Genomic DNA, 24,704 nt, shown 5'->3' with positions numbered 1-24,704 from the left:
GAGACCCAGGTTCAGTCACTGGGTCGGAAAGATCCCCTAGAGAAGGAAATGGCAACCCACCCCAGTATTCTTGCCTGGAAAATTCCATGGACAGAGGAGTCTAGCCAGTTATAGTTCACGGGATCACAAAGAATCAGACATAATTGAGGGACCTCCATACTCACTCATGCTGAGAATTATGGGGCTTCCCTGGTGGCTAAAGAGAATTATTCTGAGTGAAAAAGTCAGTCTCTAAAGTTTGTGTGCTGCATGATTCCTTGTATGATTCCTTTTATGTAGCATTCTTGAAACTGGATGAAGACCAGATCAGTGACTGCCAAGGGTTAAAGTCAAGTGGAGGGAGGGTGGTGACCATGGTGACAGGAAAGTGTAGCAAGGACTCAATGTGATGCAACTACTCGTTCTTGACTGAAGTGGGGGATTCCAAATCTACAGGTGACAAATTACATAGAACTAAATGTTGTCGTTCAGTCACTAAGACATGTCTGACCCTTTGAGACCCCATGGACTGCAGCACGCCAGGCCTCCCTGCCCCTTACCATCTCCTGGAGTTCGCCCAAGTTCATAGAACTAAATATACACATACAAACACACACACACAGTCCAGTGAAATCGGAATAAACTTGATAGATTATATCAGTGTCAATTTCCTGGTTGTGATAGTGTTCTCAAGTTACACAAATGTTACATTGGGAGAAACTAGATGAAGGGCACAGATCTCTCTGTATCCTATCTTACAGTGCATGTGAATCTATAATTACCTCCAAATAGAAAGATAAAAAACGGATATGTATAAGTGGTCAGCATTGGATGCCGGGTGCTTATGCTCCTTTTGAGTGTGAACATCTGGGCTGGATGATCCTAGAAGCCTTGTTTTCCTCTGGGCATCTACTTGTTTTTAAGTAGGTTCCCTGCCTCCTGTTCCCTGTCGTGTCTGTGAGTGCCTGTCCCGTGGTGGTGGGAAGCCAGGCCGGCTCACCTGTGGCCGCATTGATGGTGGCTGGGTCACTCTCCTTGTCCCCCTTCACGGCAGACACTCCAATCCCATATTCAGTTCCTGGCCTCAGCCCTAGGAGAGAACGAGCAGGTTGAGATTCAGTCCAAAGCTGGACAAACTTTCGGAGGACCATAAAAAGGCCCCTGAGCTAGGTCCTGAAGGCTACGATTTCTCAACAGCTGGACGGTTCCACGGCCTGACTCACTGACGCCCATGTCAGAGGGGCAATGGGGAACTGGCTATTTTTCTCTCTCTGGAGGTTTGCAAGGTGGGGACATGCCCCCAGGGCCGGTCGGGTTGGGGAGGTGGAGCTCACCTGTGAGCGTGGTTCTGGTTGTAGTCTGTTGGCTCCTGGGGACTTCTACCTCGGCATGGTCACCTCCAGAGATGGGTGCGTACTTGATTCTGTAACTGTCGGCGGCCGCCTTGACGTTCCTCCACTCCAGGGTGATGCTGTTGTCTGTCTGGGAGATGCGGCGGAGATTCCTGGGAGCATCCAGGCCTGTTTGGGAGAGGAAAGGGCATTGGTACTGAGAACACCAGTCTCGGGAGACTGGGAGTCCTTGATAGTTCATGGTGAGACGTGAAAAGTGTCTGCCATTGGGGATAAATGACCCACTCAGCCCTCTGGCTCAACAGCTAAAGCATGCATCTGGACAAATACTACACATCGGACACTTTCTTCAATATTAAATCACAGTGATACCTCAATTGTTCATGTTTGCCACTGATTTTGTACTTAATAAAAACTACACAAAAACTTGCAAATTGGCTCTGTGACCGGAAGAACACGTTTGCTGTCTTCATCACTGGATTTTTAATGATTTACAGAGAGCTTACTGAGCTCTGAAAAAAATATTTAGTGAATGCATGGTTGACACTGGGGTACCTTGAAAACAGTGCCCTAGTCTAAGAGGTTAGAAGGCATCTTTGTCGTTCATGTTTTCCATATGCTACATTTTACTATTACAATATTTATTTGAATTTTATTTTAACCAAAATGAGAATCTCAGACCAGCATCTTCTATGTAGGCAGAAAGTTTTCTTTATCTGTAGAAGGTTATCGGGGATAATTTTTTTTTCTTTGAAAAATCAATCAATCGCTATGGTATTCTAAAATAAAAATCCTCCTTCCATTTTCTTCTGTCGTAAAAGGAGCCTGGGAGACATACTGCCATGGCATGGGGGAGGAGTCTGGCGATCCCTCCTTTCCTGGGGCTGTTAGTGGCCGGGAGTGGGGCGCATCACCTGTTGTGAAGGTCTCTTTGGCGGGGTTGCTGGCCATGTCGGCCCTGCGGGAGATGAGGGCCACCTCGTACTCGGTGTCTGGCTTCAGGTTCCCAATGGAGTACTGGTTCTCCTCGTGTGTGAGGTCGATGCTGGTGCGATCTCCTGGCACATCTTTGATTCCGTACATGAGCTCAATGCTATCGATCTCCGCCAGGGGCTTGGACCACGTGATCAGAGCGGTAGTGTCTGTGACATCTTTCACTTCAATCTGGCTGGGGGCGTCCAAGCCTGTGGCAGGCAGAGGAGACAGGAGCTTTAGAGACCGCGGCCAGCGCCAAGGGCTGGGCAGAGAGTGGGCTCGCAGTCTTCCAAGTGCACAAGTCTACATTTAGGTGTATACTGGCCAGTTATTTTGCCTTTTACAATCTCAGTTTCCTATCTGATAAGCTATAAGTAGGGAGGATGACTGCTACCTTGTAGATTTTTTTGTTTGTTTGTTTGATTTTTCAATTGTTAATGGAAATAATGCATGCAAAGCATCTAGCACAGAGCCTGCTACATAGTAGTTATATGATAAATAGTCATAATTATTATTATTATTAGACTATCATCATTATCATAAGTTTAAGAAACACACAGGGGCTATTTCACTTGAAACACACTGACTCAGTCTCTCTGGTTTTCCAGTGAGACAAAACTCCCTAATTGGTGACTTCTCCATCAGAATAATGGAGCAGCAAACGGAGGCAATGACTGTCTTGATAATGTGTATGGAAAGTCAGCTTTGATGGAAATAATTCAAGCAAGAAGGTCATGGCTATCTCAAGCCTTGTCAGTCTCTGAGTCCTCATCTCGGTCTTCCTTCTGCCCCACCGCCCACCTCCTGCCCCACCTGCCTTGTGCTTCCAAATCTGACAGCCTACCTCTCCTCCAAGAGTGCATTGCTGCCTCTGCACTTTCGGTTCCCCTGTTTCTTCTTCCCGAGATTGCTCCTCTCCCTAGAAATCTCCTCTTCATCCTTCAAAATCCCTCTTATATGTCACTTTCTAACACAAACCCTTCTCTGATCCTGTTGCAAACAGATAAGCACACACTCCCTCTCTATGGGTGAAAAGTTTCAGTTTGTAAGATGACTGAGTCTAGAGATGTGTTGTATAGCATTGTGCCTCTAGTAGACAATACTGTATTACACAAGGGAAAGTGTGTTTCCATTGAGTCAGTGATGCCATCCAACCATCTCATCCTCTGTCATCCCCTTCTCCTCTTGCCCTCAGTTTTTCCCAGCATCAGGATTAAGAGGATAGAGCTCAGGATAAGTGTTCTTATCAAAGTAAAAAAGAAGAGCTTCTGAATATTATACTTTTCTAACTATTCCAAAACAGATTTCCCTACAGTTTATTCAAACTGCGTCATACCATCTATATAGTCATTCATTCATTCAGAGAGTGGGTCTTTGACCTTTCTGAATCCACAGCATAGCATCAGGCTTTGTCATCTATGTTTTAATTTTTTTCTAATTATGTAAAAATTTTAATGCATTAAAACATACCAAACCTAAAATTAAGACATTAAGGCATCCAGTCAATGTTTCTTTCTTCATTTTAAACATAGTTACGTTTGTATTTTCAGCATTCATGAGAAAACAATATTGAATTAAAGGAACTTGGTTTTATAAAGGGAACGAGATGGAGGAATAATTCAGAGTTGATTGTGAGAAACCTGCAAAGTCTATTTTTTGAACGCTAGGTGTTGATACATCAGTCTCAGCTCACAGACGATGAAACTATAAAATGCACAATGAAAATGATGCTGCAATTCAACAGGGAAGCTCATGTTCTATGTTCTTCAAGGTGCTAGGAAACACCCAAACCATACCTACTATCTTTCTTAACAGCCCTTTCATTAAAGAAATAGAGATTCACTTAAGGACACTGATCTTCTTCTAGACTGGGATCACTTCAATCCAGGAGATTAACAGGGTCTTGAGTTACTGTTAGCCAAGCACAGTGCTTTGTCCCTTTAAGTCTTAACTCTCATGACTATGCCATAGGAAGATACTATGAACCCAGTTTCCAGACGGTAAGTCTGAGGCTTAAAGAACTGAATCTGCCTAATGTGGTGGTGAGTGGTGAAGCTAGAATTCAAACTCAGGACTGTTTGGATCCAAAACCCATGTTCCTTCTCCTTAAATGTCGGTGCCTCTCAAAAACATTTACACGTCAGAAATGGTTGTTATATAACCTCTGTATAGAGCTGAGAGGGAAGGAGCTGAAAATGAAAACATTAAGATCCTTTCTTTAAATTTGGAAAAAGATCAGATAGCAGCAAAATAAACAGGTAAGTATCTGTCTCTCAGTGTTATTATTTATGTGATTATGAAACTTGAGATGTTGGGATGTTTGTCCTGCAAGAAGAAGAAAATAAAGCAACCCACCCCCAAATTAAGATTAAAAAGAAAAGGGCGGAAGAAAGAATTGCCTTTTGTATTTTCAGTGTACTGTCTCTGTGTTTGATCTTTTCTATGCCTTTCTGATGATTTTTTTTTTCTTGTTGGTACCCGTCTTCTACCTACCACAGTGGGATGTTGTCAAGATGATGGAAAACACTTGCTTATAAAAAAAGACAGTCTTATGAATTGGATTGTTGGATCTGAGTTAAGCAAAATGTGCAAATATTTAAATGCAAGATGTTCTTTCTTGTCATTAGTCAACAGATGTAAATTTTCCAATCACTCCCTGCCAAGAAGAGTCAGTTCCTTAAGCAGCTGGCATACATGCTACTTGAAGAAGATAAAGAGATTTTCCCAAATGTCAGCACGAAATAATTTTATTTATTTATTTATAAAAATTTGCTTCTCTGTAGAACAATTCCAAATTCAGGATTTTTATTCCTCCCACCAAATGATCTCACAGTGCCACATTGACCCCCAAGAAGTTCTGACATGTTTAGTACTGAGTTACATTTTATTTAGATTCCTGTTGAAGTCATGGAATTAACACTACATAACCCAGAGCCTAGTCAATGTTATTGGTAATGGGCTTAAAGTCATAAAACTAAACCTGGGCTTAAAATTCTTGCCCTGATAGGATTAACCACATGGTGTTAGTTAAATTGATTCCACTTCTCTAAGCCTCAGTTTCTACTCTTGAAAAAGAACAGCATTAATATTTGCCCTACCTCTTTCATTTAGACTGGTTACTAATACTAAATCGGATGGTGTGGTAGATCATTTGCTAGAATCTCAGGTATTTTCCTGTATCAGTGACCCTTTGAAATGTCACACTGAAGCGTCTCTCATAAAGAGATGGATCTGTTTCCCCACCCTTTCCATCTGGACTGGCCCTGAAATTTGCTTTGATGGAAGTGACCCAGTGCTGGTTATGAACTTGCTCAACTGCTGTGAGGCCAGGTCCAGGCTAGCCTGCGGGAGGCTGGGGGAATGTGTGGGGCAGAAGGACACTATCCTGGCTGAGGCCATCCTAGGTCAACCGTCCCCCAGCCCACACAGATGCTTTAAGTGAGTCCAGTCGAGAACAGGAAGATGGTCCAGCCCCAGATCACAAACGTGCAATCGTTTTAAGCTACTAAGTTTGGAGCTTGTTTTTTATGTAGCAAAAGCGAATTGATACTGCTGCTCTGTAAGAGGGCGTGCAATCAACTAGAGGTGCTTTGCAGTACAACAAGCTTTACAGTGGTGTTGACGGTAATACTCACGGGTAGTGGTCACTCTCTTCAGGCCCGGGCCCCGGGTGTTGTTTTTCACAATGTGCAAGGATATCTCATACTCCTGCCCGGGAGCCAGGCCAGTTTGCCGGTACGTGGTCTCCGGCCTCCGCAGGCTCTTGGTGATCTCTTCCTCATCATCTTTATTCTGAAATACAGAGGCACCTTCGTAAGACCTAAGGCAACGTCAGACCCTTCATTTATGTGACTCATTCATTCTGTGTTCGTTCTTTCCTCTTTCATTCTTTCATCTGTTCACTAGGCACTTACTAAGCATCTGATCATATGGTGGGTGCTGAGGATAGAGAGATGATAAAGACACATCTGTCAAGATGGTTTCTCCCTCCCATAGACCTCTCTATTCACCCCTTTGACACTCAAGATAACTGAGAGGTGTGAGAACCACAGGCACTCTGGAGCCATGAAATCAATCCTTCCTTTCATAGATGAAGAAACTGGCATCCTAAAAGTCAGGTGATTATCCCATCGTCACATAGTTGTAAGTGGCAGAGCCTGGCTTTGAACTCAGGGATCTACTTTCCTGTCTCATATGTGTTTTTAGGCATAGACAGAAAGGATGCTGAATCTCAGATATGCCTGGAGGCACTTGAGACAGACACCATTTCTTCTTCTTTGTTTAAAACACTATTGGAGTACAGTTGATTTACAATGTTGTGTTAGTTTCCGATGTATAGAATCAGTTACTACATATACAGTTATTACATACACATATTTGCCTCTGAGTGGAGATTTACAAGACTGTAACAGGTAATCAGAACCTAGAGATGACTTGCCATCTATTTGTCTAGGCATTCAGTCCTAAATGCCATGTTTTTTGACTTCTTAAAATCAAGTAACATATATGCAAACCCACAGGGGGCTAATTAGAGCCTTGAGTTCATGTGTGCTGACATATGTCCAACTCTTTGCAACCCCATGGATTGTAGTCCACCTGGCTCCTCTGTCTATGGGATATCCCAGGCAAGAACACTGTAATGGGTTGCCATTTCCTTCTCCAGGGAACCTTCTAGACCCACGGATAGAACTCACATCTCTTGTGTCTCCTGCATTCGCAGGAAGATTCTTTACCACTGTGCCACCTGGGAAGCCCTTTTAATTAGAGCCTTGTCCCCCACCCAAAGCCAAGGGAGCAGAGTTGACAGAAAAGTCTGCAGAGCCCCGTGAGCATCTTTCTGGTTCACGCCCACTCCTCTTCTGTGCTCCTTACCGTATTCCGGAAGATGACCTCCCATGCTTCAAAAGCGATGTCCAGAGGATCCCACTCCACTTCCACAGATGTCTCCTTGATGGACTTGAATTTTAGACCTTCAGGTGTAGGCAGGTCTGTCAGGAAGAGAACAGAGAGGAGGTAAGGATGAGCCCATGCGTGATGGGGAGGGACAGACATGATTCCACTAAACCCCATGGGGTTGATCATCAGAGCTGGAGTCTTTTTAAGGGTTCTTCTGGGATGCTGTTGACTTTGAGGCATCATGAAAATTAATATAAGGGCCAGCCATATGATTGAATATTCGTAATTTCATATGCTTAAACTTAATATGAGCATAGACTTTAGAATCAGACATATGGGCTGATCATGTGTAATGATCATGAAGTCGATCTTTACAACTTTTGTATGCTTGGTTGAGTTGAACAAAATGCCCTGAACCTTCGTTTCTTCACCCAAGAGAAGGAGGGTAAGTATGCCTGCCCCTGGGGAATGTTTTGAGACCAAATGATGTATTCCACAATGACTGCTGGCCGTGGTTCCTGGCCTGAAGCACAAGTTTAATAAAAAGCAGCCAAGGTTACTCTTATGAAGCAAAAAAGGACCAATTTCTAACCACAAGTTGCTTTTTAAGAGTGGAGGTGATTTTTCTGATGTTGAACTCTTAAAGGAAGAATAACTTGAAACTTAATGTTTCCACTTCTGTATATTTTAAATATTTGTACAGTGAGTGCCACAGAAAAGTAATAGTAGAACAGAGTACTTAAGGCTGCCAGGGTTCAAATTCCATCTCGACCACTTATTAACTGGTTTGGAACAAGAGGCTTAACCATTTGGGGGTCTCAGTTTCCTCACCTGTAAAACGGGTTAACAACAGCTCCTGTTTCATAGGGTTATCATGAGTTATATGAGTTAGCATGTGAGGAGTGTCTTTAAAAATATTCAGTAAGCTGTAGGAAAATGAAAATGTGTACATATATATATGTGTGTGTGTGTATATATATATATATATGTGTGTGTGTGTGTATAGCTGAATCACTTTGCCATATGGCAGAAACTAGCCATATGTTGATTGCAAATCAACTATATTTCAACTTTTTTTTTTTAATTCAGTGGGTGTCACTGGATTCCAGAGCTTTAGCTGGTATAACTGTATGAAGTCAGCCATTGACCTGTGGGGCAAGGGTGAGGCAGTAACGCATGCTGGTGGGGGTGGTTATGCACTGGACAGGCGGGGGTCAGTTGAGACGGCCCAGAGGGGCCCTGCGCACTCACAAGTGGCCACCCTGGCGCTGACAGGAATGCTCTTCTTGTTCTCCAGGATGGCGAACACACGGATGAAGTACTCCACGCCAGGCTCCAGCTCCCGGATGGTGGCGGACGTCTGGTCTCCAGGGACCCGGAACTGCATTTCCAGGCCATCCTCGTTGGTGGGCGTGTACACGATGAGGTACTCCGTGACCCGCATCTCATTGTCCCAGGCCAGGTTTACGGTCTCTTCCGTCACTTCTGTCACGATGAGGTCTTTGGGAGGGGACACTGGCAGGAATAAGGAGGGACAGCTTGGGTCAGACGGTGTCAGAAACACACTCTACGGGTCACAGCAGGGGCGTACTTGATGAGTCTGCATTTTAGAAGATTTGGGGCCTCTGTGATTGGCAAGAGGAAGAGACAGGTCCAGCCTACTGTGACTCATCTTCAAAACTTTTGGGGGCTGCCCCTTGCCTTCAGGCTAAAGTTCCAGGTCTGCAGTGGCCTTCAACTTCTTTCTATTCCTTGGACCTTAGTTCAGATTCAGGCCATCTGCAGGAGAAAGTGCAGCCAGAGCTTGGCTTTCTGCTCTGAACTTCAAGTCATACATCCTTAGCCCCTGAAGGGTGTGTTAGGCTCATCTGGTCCAACCCTTTCCTTTTCTTAGGGGTGAGAGGACTGGCCCTAATTTGCTTACTCATCAGATTTGGAACTCACTTCTCCTCCCTGCCAGACTGGAGTTCCTTCCATCCAGGCTTCCCTGGCTCGGCCACGTCATACACAGAGGCCCATGTTTATCCTTATGTACTGATGGTTTTAATCAAGCTGAAATTCTCCGTTACAAGCATATGTGGTAGATAAGGGAAGTACAAAGACCCTCATTAAACATGAACACTATTGGTTTTTGTGTGTTCCTCTTGACTTGAATAAATGCCCTGTGCTAACTGCTGCGCTAATGCTCCTCTAAGGCACTCAGAGTCCTTGGGATGAAGGACAGAAACAAAAAGATGATTTAAGAGACAAGCCTGCTTCATAGGTGATCAACATTGGTCTTTAGCTGAGCACGCATTTAAAACAGTTTGTTTTATGTAATCTCACTGTCCATTCAATTGAGTTGAATTTTTATTCCATCCAAATAGAGGGATTTAGTTTAAGATGTCATGTCAGTTTTACATGTCAGTGTAGAGTAGGAAGGAAGGTTGATGTTTAGCAAAAGGGAGGTAATCATTTCATCTACCTTTTCTTGGGCACTGGGTGTGAAACTCAGCGTAGACGAGTTACCCAGATTCAGGTACCAGCCGTGTGATCTATAAGCTGTGTGTCCTTGGGACAATTCCAGAACCTCTCTGAGCCTCTGACCCTCAAAGAGGTAGCTCTGAAAGAGGTGAGAGACCAGGACTCCTTCAAAGAGTGTGTGCTTGTGCGCGTGCCTGTGGGTGTGGGGTGTAACACAGAGGTCTCCAGCACATGCCAACCCTAGATGCCACTTCGCTGGAGGCTGCTACTCACCCTGGGAGCAGTCTTCCCCGGTGTATCCCTCATTGCAAATGCAGCGGCCAGAGACGCACTGCCCCCAGTTGCTGCAGTCGTTGGGGCAGGAGCGCTGCGCGCAGTCGGGCCCGGTGAAGCCCTCGTGGCACACGCACTGGCCGTCCACGCAGCGGCCCTGGCCGTGACAGTCGCCGGGACACCTGCGCTGCGCGCAGTCGGGCCCGGTGAAGCCCTCGAGGCACACGCACTGGCCGTCCACGCAGCGCCCGCGGCCGTGGCAGTCGCCGGGACAGGCGAGGTCCGCGCAGTCGGGGCCGGCGAAGCCGTCCTCGCACACGCAGCGCCCGTCCACGCAGCGGCCGCGCTGGCTGCAGTCCCGGGGGCAGCGGAGCTCGCGGCAGTCCTCGCCCGTGTAGGCGTCGTCGCACACGCACATGCCGTTCACGCAGCGCCCGCGCTGGTGGCAGTCATGGGGGCAGCTCACCTCGCCGCAGTCGTCGCCCTGGAAGCCGGGCTGGCACTCGCAGCGCCCGTCCACGCAGCGCCCGCGGCCGTGGCAGTCGCCGGGGCACCGCCGCTGCCCACAGTCCTCGCCGGTGTGGCCCTCGTCGCACACGCACTGGCCGTCCACGCAGCGCCCGCGGCCGCTGCAGCCGCGGGGACACCGCAGCTCTCCGCAGTCCGCGCCCGTGAAGCCGTCGTTGCACTCGCAGCGCCCGTCCACGCAGCGGCCGCGCTCGTGGCAGTCGGAGGGGCAGCGCCGCTCGCTGCAGTCCGGGCCCGCGAAGCCCTCGTCGCACACGCACTGGCCCTCGTCACAGCGGCCGCGGCCGCGGCAGGCGTGGGGACAGGCGAGCTGGCCGCAGTCCTCGCCCGTGAAGCCCTCGTCGCAGGAGCAGGTGCCGTTGAGGCAGCGGCCGCGGTCGAAGCAGTCGTTGGGGCAGACGAGCTCCCCGCAGTCGTCGCCCGTGAAGCCCTCATCGCACACGCACTCGTTCTCCACGCAGCGCCCGCGGCCGTGGCAGTTGTGCAGACACAGGGGCTCCCTGCAGTCCTCGCCCGCGAAGCCCTCCTGGCACACGCAGCGGCCGTCCACGCAGCGGCCGTGCTCCTCGCTGCAGGGCACCGGGCAGGTCTCCCGGCTGCAGTCCAGCCCGGAGTAGCCTTCGAAGCAGACGCAGGCGCCGTCCACGCACTTGCCCTGGTCGTTGCAGTCGCTGGGACAGGCCAGCTGGCCGCAGTCCTCGCCGGTGAAGCCCTCGTCGCACACGCACTGGCCGTCCAGGCACTGGCCGCGCAGGTGACAGTTGCTCGGGCACTCGGGCTCAGAGCAGTTGGGGCCTTTCCAGCCGGGTTCGCACACGCAACCGCAGCCTTCCGTGCTGAAGTTACCCCGGCCGCTGCAGAAGGGCCTGGTGTCCACGCGGCCTGCAGGGAAGAGAACAGAGTCTCTCTCTGAGCAGGGGAAGCTCGCTTTCTTGGTTTCTACCCACAAAACCCAGATTCAAATTCCGTTAGAGCAAGGTGGCATCTCAGGCCCCATCTGGCTTGAAATTCAATTGCTTATTGTGTGAAATCAGGTGAGGCTGCCTGGCTAGCTCAGTCTGTTAGAGCATGAGACTCTTAATCTCAGGGTCATGGGTTGGAGCCCTACATTGAGCTGGTCTTCTATTTTGGGCTTCCCTGGTGGCTCAGATGGTGAAGGATTTGCCTGCAATGCAGGAGACCTGGGTTGGATCCCTGGGTGAGGAAGATCGGGAATGGCAAGCCACTCCAGTATTCTTGCCTGAAGAATTCCATGGACAGAGGAGCCTGGTAGGCTACAGTCCATGGGGTTGCAAAGAGTCCAACACGACTGAGTGACTAACACTTTCACAACCAATGACACTAGGTAGGTATTCTTAAGCTATGCTCTCTGAAATTGTGTGTGTCTGTGTGTGTGTGCGTGTGCGCGTGTATGCGTGTGTTCATCTGTGTATGCATGTACATGTGTGTATGCGTGTTCCTGTGTGTGCATGCATGTGTGCACGTGTGTGTACATGTATGTGTGCACACGTGTGTGTACGTGTATGTATGTGTGTGTGTACGTGTGTTTCCATCCCTGGGGAGAAGACTAATTTTCATCAAATTTTCAGGTATTCCTATGACCCCAAGGGTTACGAACCACTGCCTATGGAATGCATCTTGCTGGGTTGTGTTTTTACTTCTCCCATAGTTAGCCAAGGTTAGCCATGTAAGAGAATAAGTGTTTCACCAAGAAATAATTGTTGAACTGAACTCAGTTCTGATGCCTTGACTCAATAACTTTGCTGCATATTTGCAAAATGATTTGGACACTCTGGAGCTCAGATTCTTCATCGGTCAGGTGGGACCCATGGCCCACTTACCTGGGGTCGATTGGGTTAAATGAAGACATTAAGGACCCACTGTTGTGCCAATTCTCATTTCCTCTTGCAGAGGGTCTTGGTTGACTTAAGTCAGTATATGTGTTTATGTGACCAAAGGTTCCTAAATTTTCAGTAATTGAAATGAAGCAGCTAAGGAGTGGCTTTCTAATTCTGTTAGGACAATTTTCCATTAGACTCAGCCCCCACAAAGCTCATGTGCATCCATCTTTTACCATAATGTCTTGGCTAAAGTTGCAGCAATGGCTGGTGTGGCCTCCATGGAACCAAAGGAAAGAAACAAACAAAACTTGCTCCCTTTTATCTGCATCTAAGTACAGTTGCATTCATACATTGTATCTCCTTCCTGACAGCAGGAAGGAAGTCAATTTTAAGAAAAAAGTTGGCTTGAAAACTGAGAATCTAAAACTATGTCATCTAGTATGGTAGCTGTTAGACACATGTGGCCTCTAAATCATTAAACTGTGGCTAGCCTGAATTCTGAGGTGCTCTAAATGTGAACTACATACACTTCGGATTTCAGAAACAGCATACAAGAAAAGAATGTAAAATATCCATTAATAATTTTTGTATAATTTCCAAGCTGAAAGAATATTTACTTATATTGGATGAATGTTTAAAATCATTTTACCTGTTCTTTTTTCATTTAATTAATATGACTACTGGAAAAGTTATGATTAATTATGTAAGTGACTCAGATCATAGTTCTAATGGATAGCACTGCATTAACAAGTTTTTTAACCCATTATTTTGGGTTCCATTAGTGCTATTCTGTAAATCCCCTCTGCATTTTACTAGGGGTTGAAAGAAGTGGAAGATGAACTAATTTGTACGTAAACAATTTTTTTTTTTTTTTTTGCCTTGGAAACCTAAAGGATATTCCTACAGTACTCTCAACTTATGATGATTAGGGTTTATTATTATGATGATTAGCCTTTCCAGCCAGGTTCCCACCTGCAGCCACAGCCTTCAGGGCTGAAGTTGCCCCAGCCACTGCAGAAGGGCCTGGTGTCCAAGCAGTTACAGTAGCCTCAATTTATGGTGATTCGGGTTGCTCTAGATTGGAGCTGCTCTTGGAACAATCTGTCAAAATACTTTCTAGTTTTTTTTTTATTATGAGTGGCAGAAATAGAGATTTTCACCTCTGATTTAGCTTTGTTGAAACCCCTGTATGTCTATCAACTTTAGGGAATGGAAATGAAGACAAAATTCCAAAGTAGCAAAATTCCTTAAAAAAAAGATGCACCTAGAGACAGGCAGAGTTTTGGAGAAACACAGGCACCTCCAAAGCTCCTGTTTCTTATCACTCTTTGTGTCTTTTTGTGCCAGTTGCTTAACTTTTTTGAGTCTCATTTCTTAGATCTATAGCATGGGGGTATTAAACCTTATCTCAAAGGGTTGTTGGGAGGATTAAATGAGACAGTGAATTACACTGCCTGGTATTGGATTGGCCAAAAAGTTCATTTGGGCTTTCTGTAGGCTACAAGCCAACCCAATACATAAAGGACTCAGTTCACATGTGATCATCATCATTGCTGCATTTAAACTGGAAAGTTTTTTCCTATTTACCCCAAATTTCATATCACTGTAGGCGGTGCTGTAACTTTGTGAGAACAGGGTATGGAATACTGTCATTTAAGTCCTAACTTGGCCACTTATGTCAGGACCTTGGGGAATCCCAACTTCCTTCTTGGCCTTAGTTTCCTTATTTATACAACAGGGTGATGTGGGTACATTACTACCTTTCAGAGAATGCTCTTTGGGTGAGGGATTTCAAAATACATTCTTAGGGTTTCAGGGTATGGAATGAGCAGATGTCATTGTCAAATAAGTTTTAGAAGTGAAGTGAAAGTCACTCAGTCGTGTCTGACTCTTTGTGACCCCATGGACTATACAGTCCATGGAATTCCCCAGGCCAGAATACTCGAGTGGGTAGCCTTTCCCATCTCCTTCTCCAGGGGATCGTCCCAACCCAGGAATCAAACCCAGGTCTCCGGCATTGCAGGCAGATTCTTTACCAGCTGAGCCACCAGGGAAGCCCTAGTTTTAGAAACCAGTACTTAAAAGTAAGATAGGGTTTTTCAAAGCAAGATTTCCCAGAGGTCTGAAAATTCCTCTGAAACATTTGTCACTATGACTCTCCAAGAGCCTACTAGATATGGTGACATTCTCCACAGTCATTTGTCCATTAAATCTCTTTTGAATGAACACCTTCTGAGGCTGGTTCCCCAGGGAATCCACTCTAGAAACAACTGACGGATCCTGCCCGGCTCACCGCTCCTCCCATCCATACAGTGAAGGGCTGGACCCGCCACCCGCTCCTACCTTCGGCAGACTGGAGGCAGCAGCCCGCTCCCGAGGTGCACTGTTCCCGCAGGGAAGACACCAGGTTCTCCAGCTCCTCCAGTCTGCTCAGAAGCTCCTTGACGTCAGGAGCAGCTGCACAGCCGCAGGCCCGGCGGGGGATGTTGATGCGGTGAGTGAAGACAATCTGGTTTTCCCCGTCCACCGTGTGCTCCTGGAAGCTTTCCCTGGGCTCTGATGGTGGCCCCAAGTCTTTCTCCCCGCTGGCAGATTCCAGATCCACCGAACACTGGGACCCCACAGGTAGCTTGATATTGTAGACATGATTAAACACCACCGGCTGGTTTTCCTCTGGCAGGGTGACATTCATCCCGCTCTGTCGCTTGTGCCGGATGACTTTCTTGAGGACGCCACCATCGGCCGGAAGGGCAAGCAGAGCCAGGAAGAGGCCTGCCAATAGCCGAGTCATGACCCCCATGGTGGAGGTGAGTTTGGTTGAATGTCTCAGGGTGCTTGTGGGCCTAGGGTATCTCACTCTTAGGTAGAATGGGGGATTCGGAAGCAGAGAGTAGTAACAACCAAATCAGTTGTTCCTGATCTTCTTGAAGGAGTTTTCTCCTACACGTAAACAAAGAAAAGCAGAAGCTGTTATCATCTATTGCTAATTGAATCTGTTGAATATCTGCAGTTCTTAGTTAATTTTGATGTTCTGCTTCCTGTGTTTGAAGATCTCCTTTTATTCCTTCAGTATGTGCTGAAGTGTGGTCATAAAATGGTCTCTAAAGAATTTTGCAATCGTGAAGGAATGATTTCACTCACAATTCAGTATTTGGAAATATAAGGAGACAGGATAAAGGACAAAACTTTGGAATAAGACAGATCAGATGTGGTTTGGATCTAAGCCCTAACTCTGGGCCTTTGGGTAAGTTATATAACTTTCATTTGTCTTATTTTACTTCTGTACAGTGAAGATCATAGTATCAGAGTCAAAGTAATGATGTAAGTGAAAACATTAAGGAAATCATTCAAATATTCCTGAGTCCCTTCAATATTTGCTGAATGAGCTTGATGTGAAGGTCACAGCCCCATAGATGTTGAATAATTTCTCCCTTCATTATTGACTCTCCAATCTGAGATTAACTCCATCTGCTTGTTCGCTTCTGCTGTGGGAAGCAAAGGTTAAAATGCAAGACTTTTAGAAGGCAAATTGAGTTTTTATTCCAGCTGAACATCTTACTAGTAATGTGATGGTTGTAACGGTATTTTAGATCTTTGAACTTCAGTTTCTCTTCCTTTTTATTTCTAAAAGTTTAAAATATCTGGCTTTTAGAAGAACCTGACAGAATGTTCCAGGACAAGTTATCCAAGCTATGACCAAGGACAAGAGATGACTCAGAAAAGGTATCCGTGAGCCCTTGCTGACTTCTGCAATCAACAAGTACTTGAACTATTCTTCCTGAGTGTTTCATCTTCCCCTCCCCTCAAACTCATAATTGAAGCCTTAACCCTTGGTGTGACTATATTTGGAGATATGGCTCCTCAGGAGGTAATCAAGGTTAACTGAAGGTCATGAGGGTTACATCCTAACCTGATGATAGTATCGGTGTCCTTGTAGAAGAGGAAGAGACTCCACATTTCTCTCTGACTTGGCCTTTCTATCTTGTACACAGAGGAAAGGCCATATGAGGACAGAGAGAAGGTGGCCATCAGTATGCTTTTATTATTCAAATTAGTTTCCTAATAAGAATTTGTGGATCTTTGATGTAGGCGAGCCCACTGAATGAAAATTATGATGAAGAGGAGAACTTGGCAAGTTGTCTTCTTTCAAACTACCATGGCCCATCTTAGTTGTTTACTGGACAAATATTTATTGATTGGGTATTCTATTGCAATTGTTTGAACTCTCTTAGCCTTCCACAGAGTCCTTTCTCACCCTCTTCCCATCAATTCTTCGCTTTCTTTTTTTTTTTTTTTTATGAGGAAGGACCACTGGCCAAGTTTGAAATGCTTTTGGACTTTCACCCAAGACTTTTGTGTGTGTTGCTAAATGACTTAAATTTCCATCTAAAAGGCTGTTAGAATCATTGGTTGAGACTTAAAGGCAATGAGTCTAGGGAAATAATGACTGGAGTATGGGTTGAGTAAGGATTTCTCACTCTGTATATAAGAGACATGCACTGGCACAGCCAAATGCTCTATTGTTTGGAGGAAGGAAATGTGATTCTTGAGGGTTGTGTATTTCCCATATTGGCTCCTGGTGGTCTGAGGGCAGGGGGATAATTTTGCACTTCAGGAAAGACTCATTATACCTTAAACATGGTGGAAAATGTCTAGACTTTGGAACTAGATATACCAGAGTACAAATGCCACTCACTAACTCTATGACTTGGGCAAGCTACTTGTCCATCCATCCTAAGTTGCTTCGGTGGTGTCCTACTCTTTGAGACCCTATGGATCATAGCCCACTAAGCTCCTCTGTCCATGGAATTCTCCAGGCAAGAATACTGTAGTGGGTTGTCATTTCCTTCTCCAGGGGATCTTCACGACTCAGGGATTGAACCTGCATCTCTTAGGTCTCCGGCACTGGTGGGCGGGTTCTTTACCACTAGCGCCACCTAGGAAGCCTCGGCAAGTTATTAATCCTCTCTAAACCATGCCCTCACTTGTACAATGAGGGGTCAAAATCCTTCCAGAGGGAATTATGAATTAGAGATCTGCACAAAAAACACCCCAAATGGTATCAAGGCCATAGTAGGCACACATTAAAAAATAGCTGCTAGTTTTTTTGTGTTCTGAGGAACAAAACCTAGCATGAGTCTAAGCCAATAGCCTACTTTTGCTTCAGTTTAACCTCTTCATTGAATCCAGTCCTAAGCCCAGCAGCAACTTGAATCTAGATCAAAGAGGAGCTGTAGAAATCACTGATGTGTAAGGGGGTAAACCTTATGAAGATAAATTTACTAGAACTGGAAATATTTACACCAGAGAAGCAAACATACAAAGCAAATAACAACCTTTAAAAATGTAAAATATTCTCATGCAGACAACTGGCTGGTTCATGTCTCCTCTGAGGATAAACCTGGGGAAAATTACTTTAGGTTGCAGTTTGCTACATGTAAGTTAGACATGAAGGATCATGTTCTGATAGTAGGGCTTTTAACATCAGAGAATGATTCTTTAGAAATCACAAGCAGAAGCACTTCTTATCTTCCTGGGAAGTGATCAGGTGATGGAAGGTCTGGAAAAGATCTCGCAGGAGGAAAGAATGCAGACCTGTACATATTTATTCTGTAGTTGAGAAAGCCAAGGTGGAGAGGAACAGGATTACTCTGTATAAACCCCGGGGAACCAGGAGCTGGCTTGTCCCTTGTGGCCTCAATGGACAGAACAAGTGCCAATATGTGTGTACACTGCAGGTGGAGAGGAGGATTGCTTACAAGAAGGCAAATTTCAGCACAATAGGAGAAATACATTTATTTTTCTAAATTTTTTTTTAATTGGAGGATAACTGTTTTACAATGTTGCATTGGTTTCTGCCATACAACACCACAAATCAGTTATAATCGTAACTATATGTGTGTGTGTGTGTGTGTGTGTGTGTGTATCCACCCCCTCTTGAGTCTGACTCTCATCACTCTAGGTCGTCACAGAGCACCAGGCTGGGATCCCTGTGTTATCCAGCAGCTTCCCATTAGCTATCTATTTCACACATGATAGTGTATATATGTCAATGCTCCTTTCTCAACTCATCCCATCCTTTCCTTCTCCTGCTGTGTCCCTAAGTCCAGCAGGAATAGAGATGCAGATGTAGAGAAAGGACTTGAGAAATGCATCTCTAATTGGAATTACCCAACAGAAAGGGCTTTGAATACTATAGCAACCTCCAAGTCACTGGCCTATAAAATGAAGAGTGCCGAAGAGCACAGATATATAGACAAACTGTCTTGAGTTTGAGTCATTGTTCGACCACTTCCTCGGACAAACTGTGAGCTATAATGCAAGCCAGAGTCATGTCATCAATAAAACACGCTCTGAGTGTTCTTGCAGGACTGCTGTGGAGTCTGTGTGAGATACTGTGTGTAGAAGGAACAGGACAGTCTTTGGCAGCAGTGAGAGCTTTTGTACTGAAAAATATGGACTTCAATGAGTATTTTTTTCCAGGATTTTCTTTTTCCCAACTCTTGAAAATCCTACCTTGGCATATGTAAGTCTGTTTTTGTTTTGTTTTTGTTTTTTAAGCAAGGATGAGTTCTGTAGTGAAGTGAGCTCTCTTTCTCAGAGCTCCCAGGAGAATATGTCTTGGGAGATAGTCTCTCTATCTTTATCTATACATGTACACCTTCATCTTTATGTCTACATCTATGTACACACTGAACTGATACATGTACACCTTCACCTTTATGTCTACATCTATATCCACACCTACACCTATACCTAAGTCTACATCTCTATGTCTGTACCTAAACCTCCTATCTATCTCCCATCTATCAAGTTATCTGTGTTTGTCTTCTATGGTCAGACTAAAGGAGCTGTTTGTCAATGTCTGCAAAGGAGGGCTGCAGGAAGACACACAGCCTTTGTACTGGTTCCATACGTAGATTCTTGGGGTCACACATCCAGGACAAAGTGCTCTATCCAAGCCACGCATGTTGCCATGCTCTGTAACCTGTCTTGGCATATATGCTAAATGCAGAAAAATACACATGTGGGTCATACTCTGTTTTCTATTTTTATCAAAAGAAAATGTTAGAGCCAGATTAACTCTTGTGATTGTGCTGGTGATTCTTTAGATGTCTCCTTTCCTGTTAACTTCTTAAGCATGATTCATCTGGAGAATAATGACAACAACAAAAGTACCTTAAAGATTTCTTCATGAGAGAAACGGGTGAAGAGGAAGAAAATCCTTTGAATTCATTGGTCTAGAGCTGCACTGTTCAGTATGGAGCTCACTAGCCACAAGTGGTTATTAAAATCAAATACAACTGAAAGTTCCATCCTCAGTGGTACCACTCACATTTCAAATGCTTAATAGCAATGTGACGAGTGGCCATAATGTGGATAATCAGACAATGTGGATAAGGAACAATTCCATCATTGGAGGAAGTTCTGTTCACCAGTACTAGTTTAAAAGTTTGCTTGGTGATATTAAGCCTATAGTACAAAAGAGGAAACTGAGGCTTAGAGAGTTCAAAGAAAGTCTAAAAATGAAGTTAGGGTAGTTGTTAGGATTCCTATATTATTATAATAAAATTGGTGTGTACCTCCTTTGCAGGGGCTGGGAGACTAGATAAGATCACTCCTTTTCAGTAACATGAACAAGTATGTATGTGTACTAATGTCATACCTTCTATATTGAAACATATCCAGGTACAAGTATGTGTACCTGGATACATATGTGGTCTTTATGGCTACTGTCCTCCTTAAATCTGAAAGTATAGACCGTGCCCCAGGTTGTCAGCCTATCTCCTTCCTACACTTCCAAAACAAGGTGTTCTTTCTCTTTCTTTCTGCATACGTTACAGCCCCAAGTGCTCCACAAGATTCTGCTCAAATCAAACCGAAGATAAGCTGCCCAGGAACCCCTCTGACTCTGTCTAACATCTTGACCTGCCCAGCCTCACCCGTCTCTTGGGCGCTGGTAGAGCTGGTCAAGATCAACTCATGGCTCTCCTGCTTCTGTTGACTCTGCAATGCCTTGCTCCAGACTTTTTGAGGGGACTCAGTCCATTTCCTTCAGCTATCTGGAGAGTTCTATCAATGAAGCAGCTAGTATGGGAGAAAGAGTCTGGGCTTTGCAGAGAAATAGACCTATGTTAGAATCCAACTCTTCTACTTTGTAGCTGATACCTGTGGCCATTCACTTCCCCCTCTAAGTTTCACTTGCCTCATCTCCTGCAAGGCTGTATACATATATATTTATACATACACATTATATATGATTATATAATGCCTATTTCATAGAGTTATGAGAAGATGGGATAAGATGAGAAGGTGTACTTAAAGCTACTAGCAAGTGTCTGGCACCTAGTAGGTACTTAATATGGTACCTATTAATAACAGAAACAATAATAATGACACTGGTCAAGTAGATAGATTAGAAAGTTTGCACTCAGAAGGCATGGGAGAATCAGGGAGTTACAGCATGACTATGATTATGATATAATAGGTAATGAAAGAGAGTGGTTAACCCAAGTCTGTTAAGTTTAAAAGTGGAGGGTGACTACATTTTTTTTTGAGGGGCTGAAAAAAGACACCGTAAAAGAGGTAGCACCTGAGATGAGCCTGAAGGTTGGGTGGGATTCTAAAATGTGGTTGGATGCAATTGAGTAGGGGGATTGAATTTGCTCCTCACCCACCTGCCTATCTTGATTGGGTGTCTAGAAAGCGGGAGCAGGATGAGAAAAGGCAAGGAATGCAGGGGTGAGGAGGAGACTAAGGCAGATGACAGCAGGAGCAGCAGCTTCCCTCCGTGACTCCCTGACGTGGGTGAAAGTGGGATCGCACACACGGAATACTGACATCCTGGTTGTACGGGGGTGTGTAAGATGTGCACAGGAGTGGAGAGAGGAGGGCACGTGGGGCTGACAGAACCAGTAATGGTCAGTGTGAAGGGCTGGTACTGAGCCGGACGAGCGCTGCTGTGTCTTTTTAAGGCCAGGTGCCTAACTGCTTCGTATCATCTACGCAGATTAGGCAAAACATAGGCTTCTGTATTTGGCCCCTTGGTCTGCAAATTCCTGGTACACTTACGGTGCCTGCTATTAAAGAAAAAAAGAAAAAAGAGGAAAAAAAAAGATGAAAGCAATGGTCTTGAAGGCTCTTTTTTTTTTTTTGAGGGGGCAAGTGTTAATATGTTAGGATTTTATCATTGATGGAAGATAAAAATTACTTCTTGTTTCAGTTACTTCATTATTACATGTTGCCAGTATAGGATGATATTTCCAAGTTTCGGCATTATAGATTTTTATTTGGGACATTACTCTGAGGTACCACTTCATCCAGTAGATGGGGAAACCACGGTGTGGTCATGGCAGCCACGTCCCAAGAGTTTTTTGGTTTATAATTGTACATTCTGAGGTGCCTCAGTAGAGCTGTTTGATAGCTAACCTTTTGGAAGCAGCATGAAATAAACTAACAGTTATTTTTAGGCACTTCACCACAGGACAAAGACCGCTGCTTAGATGAAGGAGTCAACAATCTTTGAATTTTTTCCGGGTCACAGCTGGAGAATAAACAGTTTCATTTTTAGATAAAGATAAAACTTCCAACTGGTTAGAATCATATTTCAGAATACTTATGACTTCACTCTTAGTAACTCACAGAATACATTTGTCTTGTTGACTTCGGCTTTTACGTCAAATAGCCTGGGCTTGGGGGAACAAGGAAGATTCCTGATGGTTTAAAAATCCAGATGAATTTCTTTCCACATCATTTTGGCAACACCTGAGGCAGATCACATTTTTCTTCCTGCTTACAGGAAAGAGAATTTTATTGTGCACAGCCAGTTAGGCATGGAGTTGCTTACACGGGCGTTCTTAAAGGTTCTAGAAATTCCTCACCCCTTGTCCTTCCCAACATCCATAAATTCCTTCTTGGACTGTGTCAGGAAGAGAGAGGAGCCAAGAAACAGCCTGAAGTGTGGATTTTTTCCGAGGACATCTGATCCTTCCACTTGAGGGAGCCCAGCACAACCTATGTCTTAAAGGAATTGAGCAGACGCTGCCTGCCAAACCGAAAGCCCTCCAAGCCCTAGGTGTGGGAGTTCCAGCACTTATCCATTTGGGTAGAACGGTGGCGAGTAGCTGGCACCCAGTTAGGATGCTTGTGGAGCTAGCAGTCATCTCACAGCCCTGGGAATTACATTGCTTTTAAAATCATTCATTCTTGCATTCAACAGAGAGGAGTTGAATGATGATTAAGACCAGGCTGTGGGACAGCTCAAGTGGGTAGTCAGGTGTTTCAGAGACCAGTGATTGATAGTTCCTGTTCTCAGAGAGCTCACAGCTCAGGAAAGGAAACAGACAGTCAAAGAGATACTTACAGGCAAGAATGACAGATGCTAAAACTGACAAATCTCCAAGGAGAGTCTGTGCAGTTTTCGAGAGTTATCTGCTCTAGAATCAGCCAAATACTGTGGATTCTGGTCCTGCCACTGGCTATTCATTTGAATCTAATGGAATTGTCAGTTTCAAGGTCAAATATGGTTGGATGGGGCAACCGTGTGTGACTCCATCTAGTGGCTTTGACCTTAGATGTGTCATACTGCCTCTGTGAGCCTCACCTTGGAGCTTCCCATGTGGCGCAGTGGTAGACAATGCCAGTGGAGGAGAGGCAAGAGACACAGGTTCGATCCCTGGGTCAGGGAGATCCCCTGAAGTAGGAAACAGCAAACCACTCCAGTATTCTTGCCTGGAGAATTCCATAGACAGAGGAGCCTGGTGGGATGCCAGTCCAGGGGATGGCAAAGAGTTGGACATGACTGACCACACACACACACATACACACGACCCTCAACTTTCTTGTTTATAAGATGGCAATACTCATAAGAACCCCACAATAAAGTTCTTTCAACTGAAAGTGAGAAAAAAGTGAGATCAAATGGGATAAGACATGGGAATATTTAGGACAGTGGGTGACAGGAAGAAGGTCTTAGTTAGTAGCTGGTGTATTGCTATTGTGTGGTGACTTGTGTCTTTTGTTTGGAGAAGGCAGTTTGTGGAAGGCTAGTCTGAAGGATGAAGGATTCCTGAGAGAATTTTGGGGAGCCAACTCATGCCCACTGTTTGCTTTTTCCATGGAAATGCATAATTTTTAATATTTCAGTTTGTTAAGTGACAGAGACAGGCTGAATTCCTTAGGAGAAGAGGAGGCTGGGTCTGTAGTCCTGGTTTTCCTCCTCACCTACGTATTCTCATTTAGGAGCAAGAAAAGCAAGCCCATGACCCCAGGGTGGGGCTCTTTGCTGGCAGGTCTGGGCCAAGAGGCGGTGGTGCTACTGGGATGGTTGTCCACGCTGCCCAGCCAGGTCTTTCTCCACAACAGACTGCCTGTGGTTTAGTTTTTCAAGACACTGCTTCTGACGGGAAACGTTTGGCTCAGATTTTCAGTACTTTCCATAGACACAAACAGACATTGGATTGGAGCATCTAAATCAGACTTCAGAGGGAACTGAAGAAGATCACCGCGTCCTTGGTGGCAAATCTGAGGCACCCATGCACATCCTTAGCATGTACGTGGCAGACATTGCTAATCGATGCCTACACACTTCCTTGGCGCTCCACTTCACAGTTAGACGACTACACACTTCAGGCAGCCACAAGGAACCGGGTAAAAGTAATACATGCCATGAAAGAGAATGCCTGGACCGAAACACCCAAAGAGGTTCACTGGCTATTAGTGTAAAGCAAACATTAAATCCCAGATATCCTACCTGTTTTGTCAATGAATTTGATTAAGGTTTACCTATTTTCTGAGACCCTTGGGAGGCCATCAACAAAAGTGCATATGAAAGACTTCTAGTAATTCTTAGTCTGAGGTCACTGTAATGGTCCCCAGAAAGAAAGATCTGCAATGGGATCTTAGAGAGCACCTGTGTTGAGATGTTTAGATTTCATGGTCTTGTGGGATTTCTTCAATTGCCATCTGTCCATTCATCCATCCAATTATATATCTTTTTAGTATGCCTTTATTAAGCACCTGCCGTGTGCCAAGCCCTAAGTTAAGCATGAGGGGTACAGAAGTGAAGAAGATAAGCATGTTCTCTATTATCAAAAAGCTTACAGTTTCCTCTGGAAAGGTCATGAAATAGAATTGACTTTATTTTTTATGCATTTACAATGATTATTTATTGATAGTCACATTTCATTGGAAGAACTGACTTTAAATCCTTGTACTGTGGATTGAATATATGTGATGTTCTTAAGTGTCCCAGCACACTCTAAGCCAGTAGCAGGAATAGAAATGTTAAGCCTCTTTCAGAAGCTACCTGCAGTTTACTTATAATGTGCCTCATGATATGTTGGGTGCTGGGGAAACTAAGCAGCTTAGGACCTCTTCTCTATCTCCAGAAATCTCA

At 44.9% G+C, this 24,704-nt stretch overlaps 1 protein-coding gene across 11 annotated transcripts in view; it reads right to left on the bottom strand.

The window, feature by feature from the left end:
- Window positions 1-24,704, bottom strand: part of TNC (tenascin C) — a 100,267-nt gene that overhangs the window by 55,949 nt on the left and 19,614 nt on the right. For 10 of the 11 annotated variants that reach the window (XM_043927431.1, XM_043927437.1, XM_043927439.1 and 7 more), the window contains exons 2-9: window positions 14,651-15,247; window positions 9,939-11,348; window positions 8,454-8,717; window positions 7,179-7,294; window positions 5,942-6,098; window positions 2,246-2,515; window positions 1,314-1,499; window positions 980-1,069 (exon numbers count right to left, since the gene is read on the bottom strand). In XM_043927431.1, the coding sequence (XP_043783366.1) occupies window positions 980-1,069; window positions 1,314-1,499; window positions 2,246-2,515; window positions 5,942-6,098; window positions 7,179-7,294; window positions 8,454-8,717; window positions 9,939-11,348; window positions 14,651-15,107 (2,950 nt within the window). In that variant the 5' untranslated portion in view covers window positions 15,108-15,247. Of the gene's footprint in view, window positions 1-979; window positions 1,070-1,313; window positions 1,500-2,245; window positions 2,516-5,941; window positions 6,099-7,178; window positions 7,295-8,453; window positions 8,718-9,938; window positions 11,349-14,650; window positions 15,248-21,949; window positions 22,097-24,704 lie in introns of all 11 variants that reach the window. The other variant, XM_043927432.1, reaches the window with a different exon arrangement.

The sequence above is a fragment of the Cervus elaphus genome, chromosome 16 (genome assembly GCF_910594005.1).
Source record: "Cervus elaphus chromosome 16, mCerEla1.1, whole genome shotgun sequence".
NCBI lineage: Eukaryota > Metazoa > Chordata > Mammalia > Artiodactyla > Cervidae > Cervus > Cervus elaphus.
The sequence above is the reverse complement of the archived record's forward strand: the minus strand, read 5'-3'. Positions and strand labels throughout refer to the sequence as shown.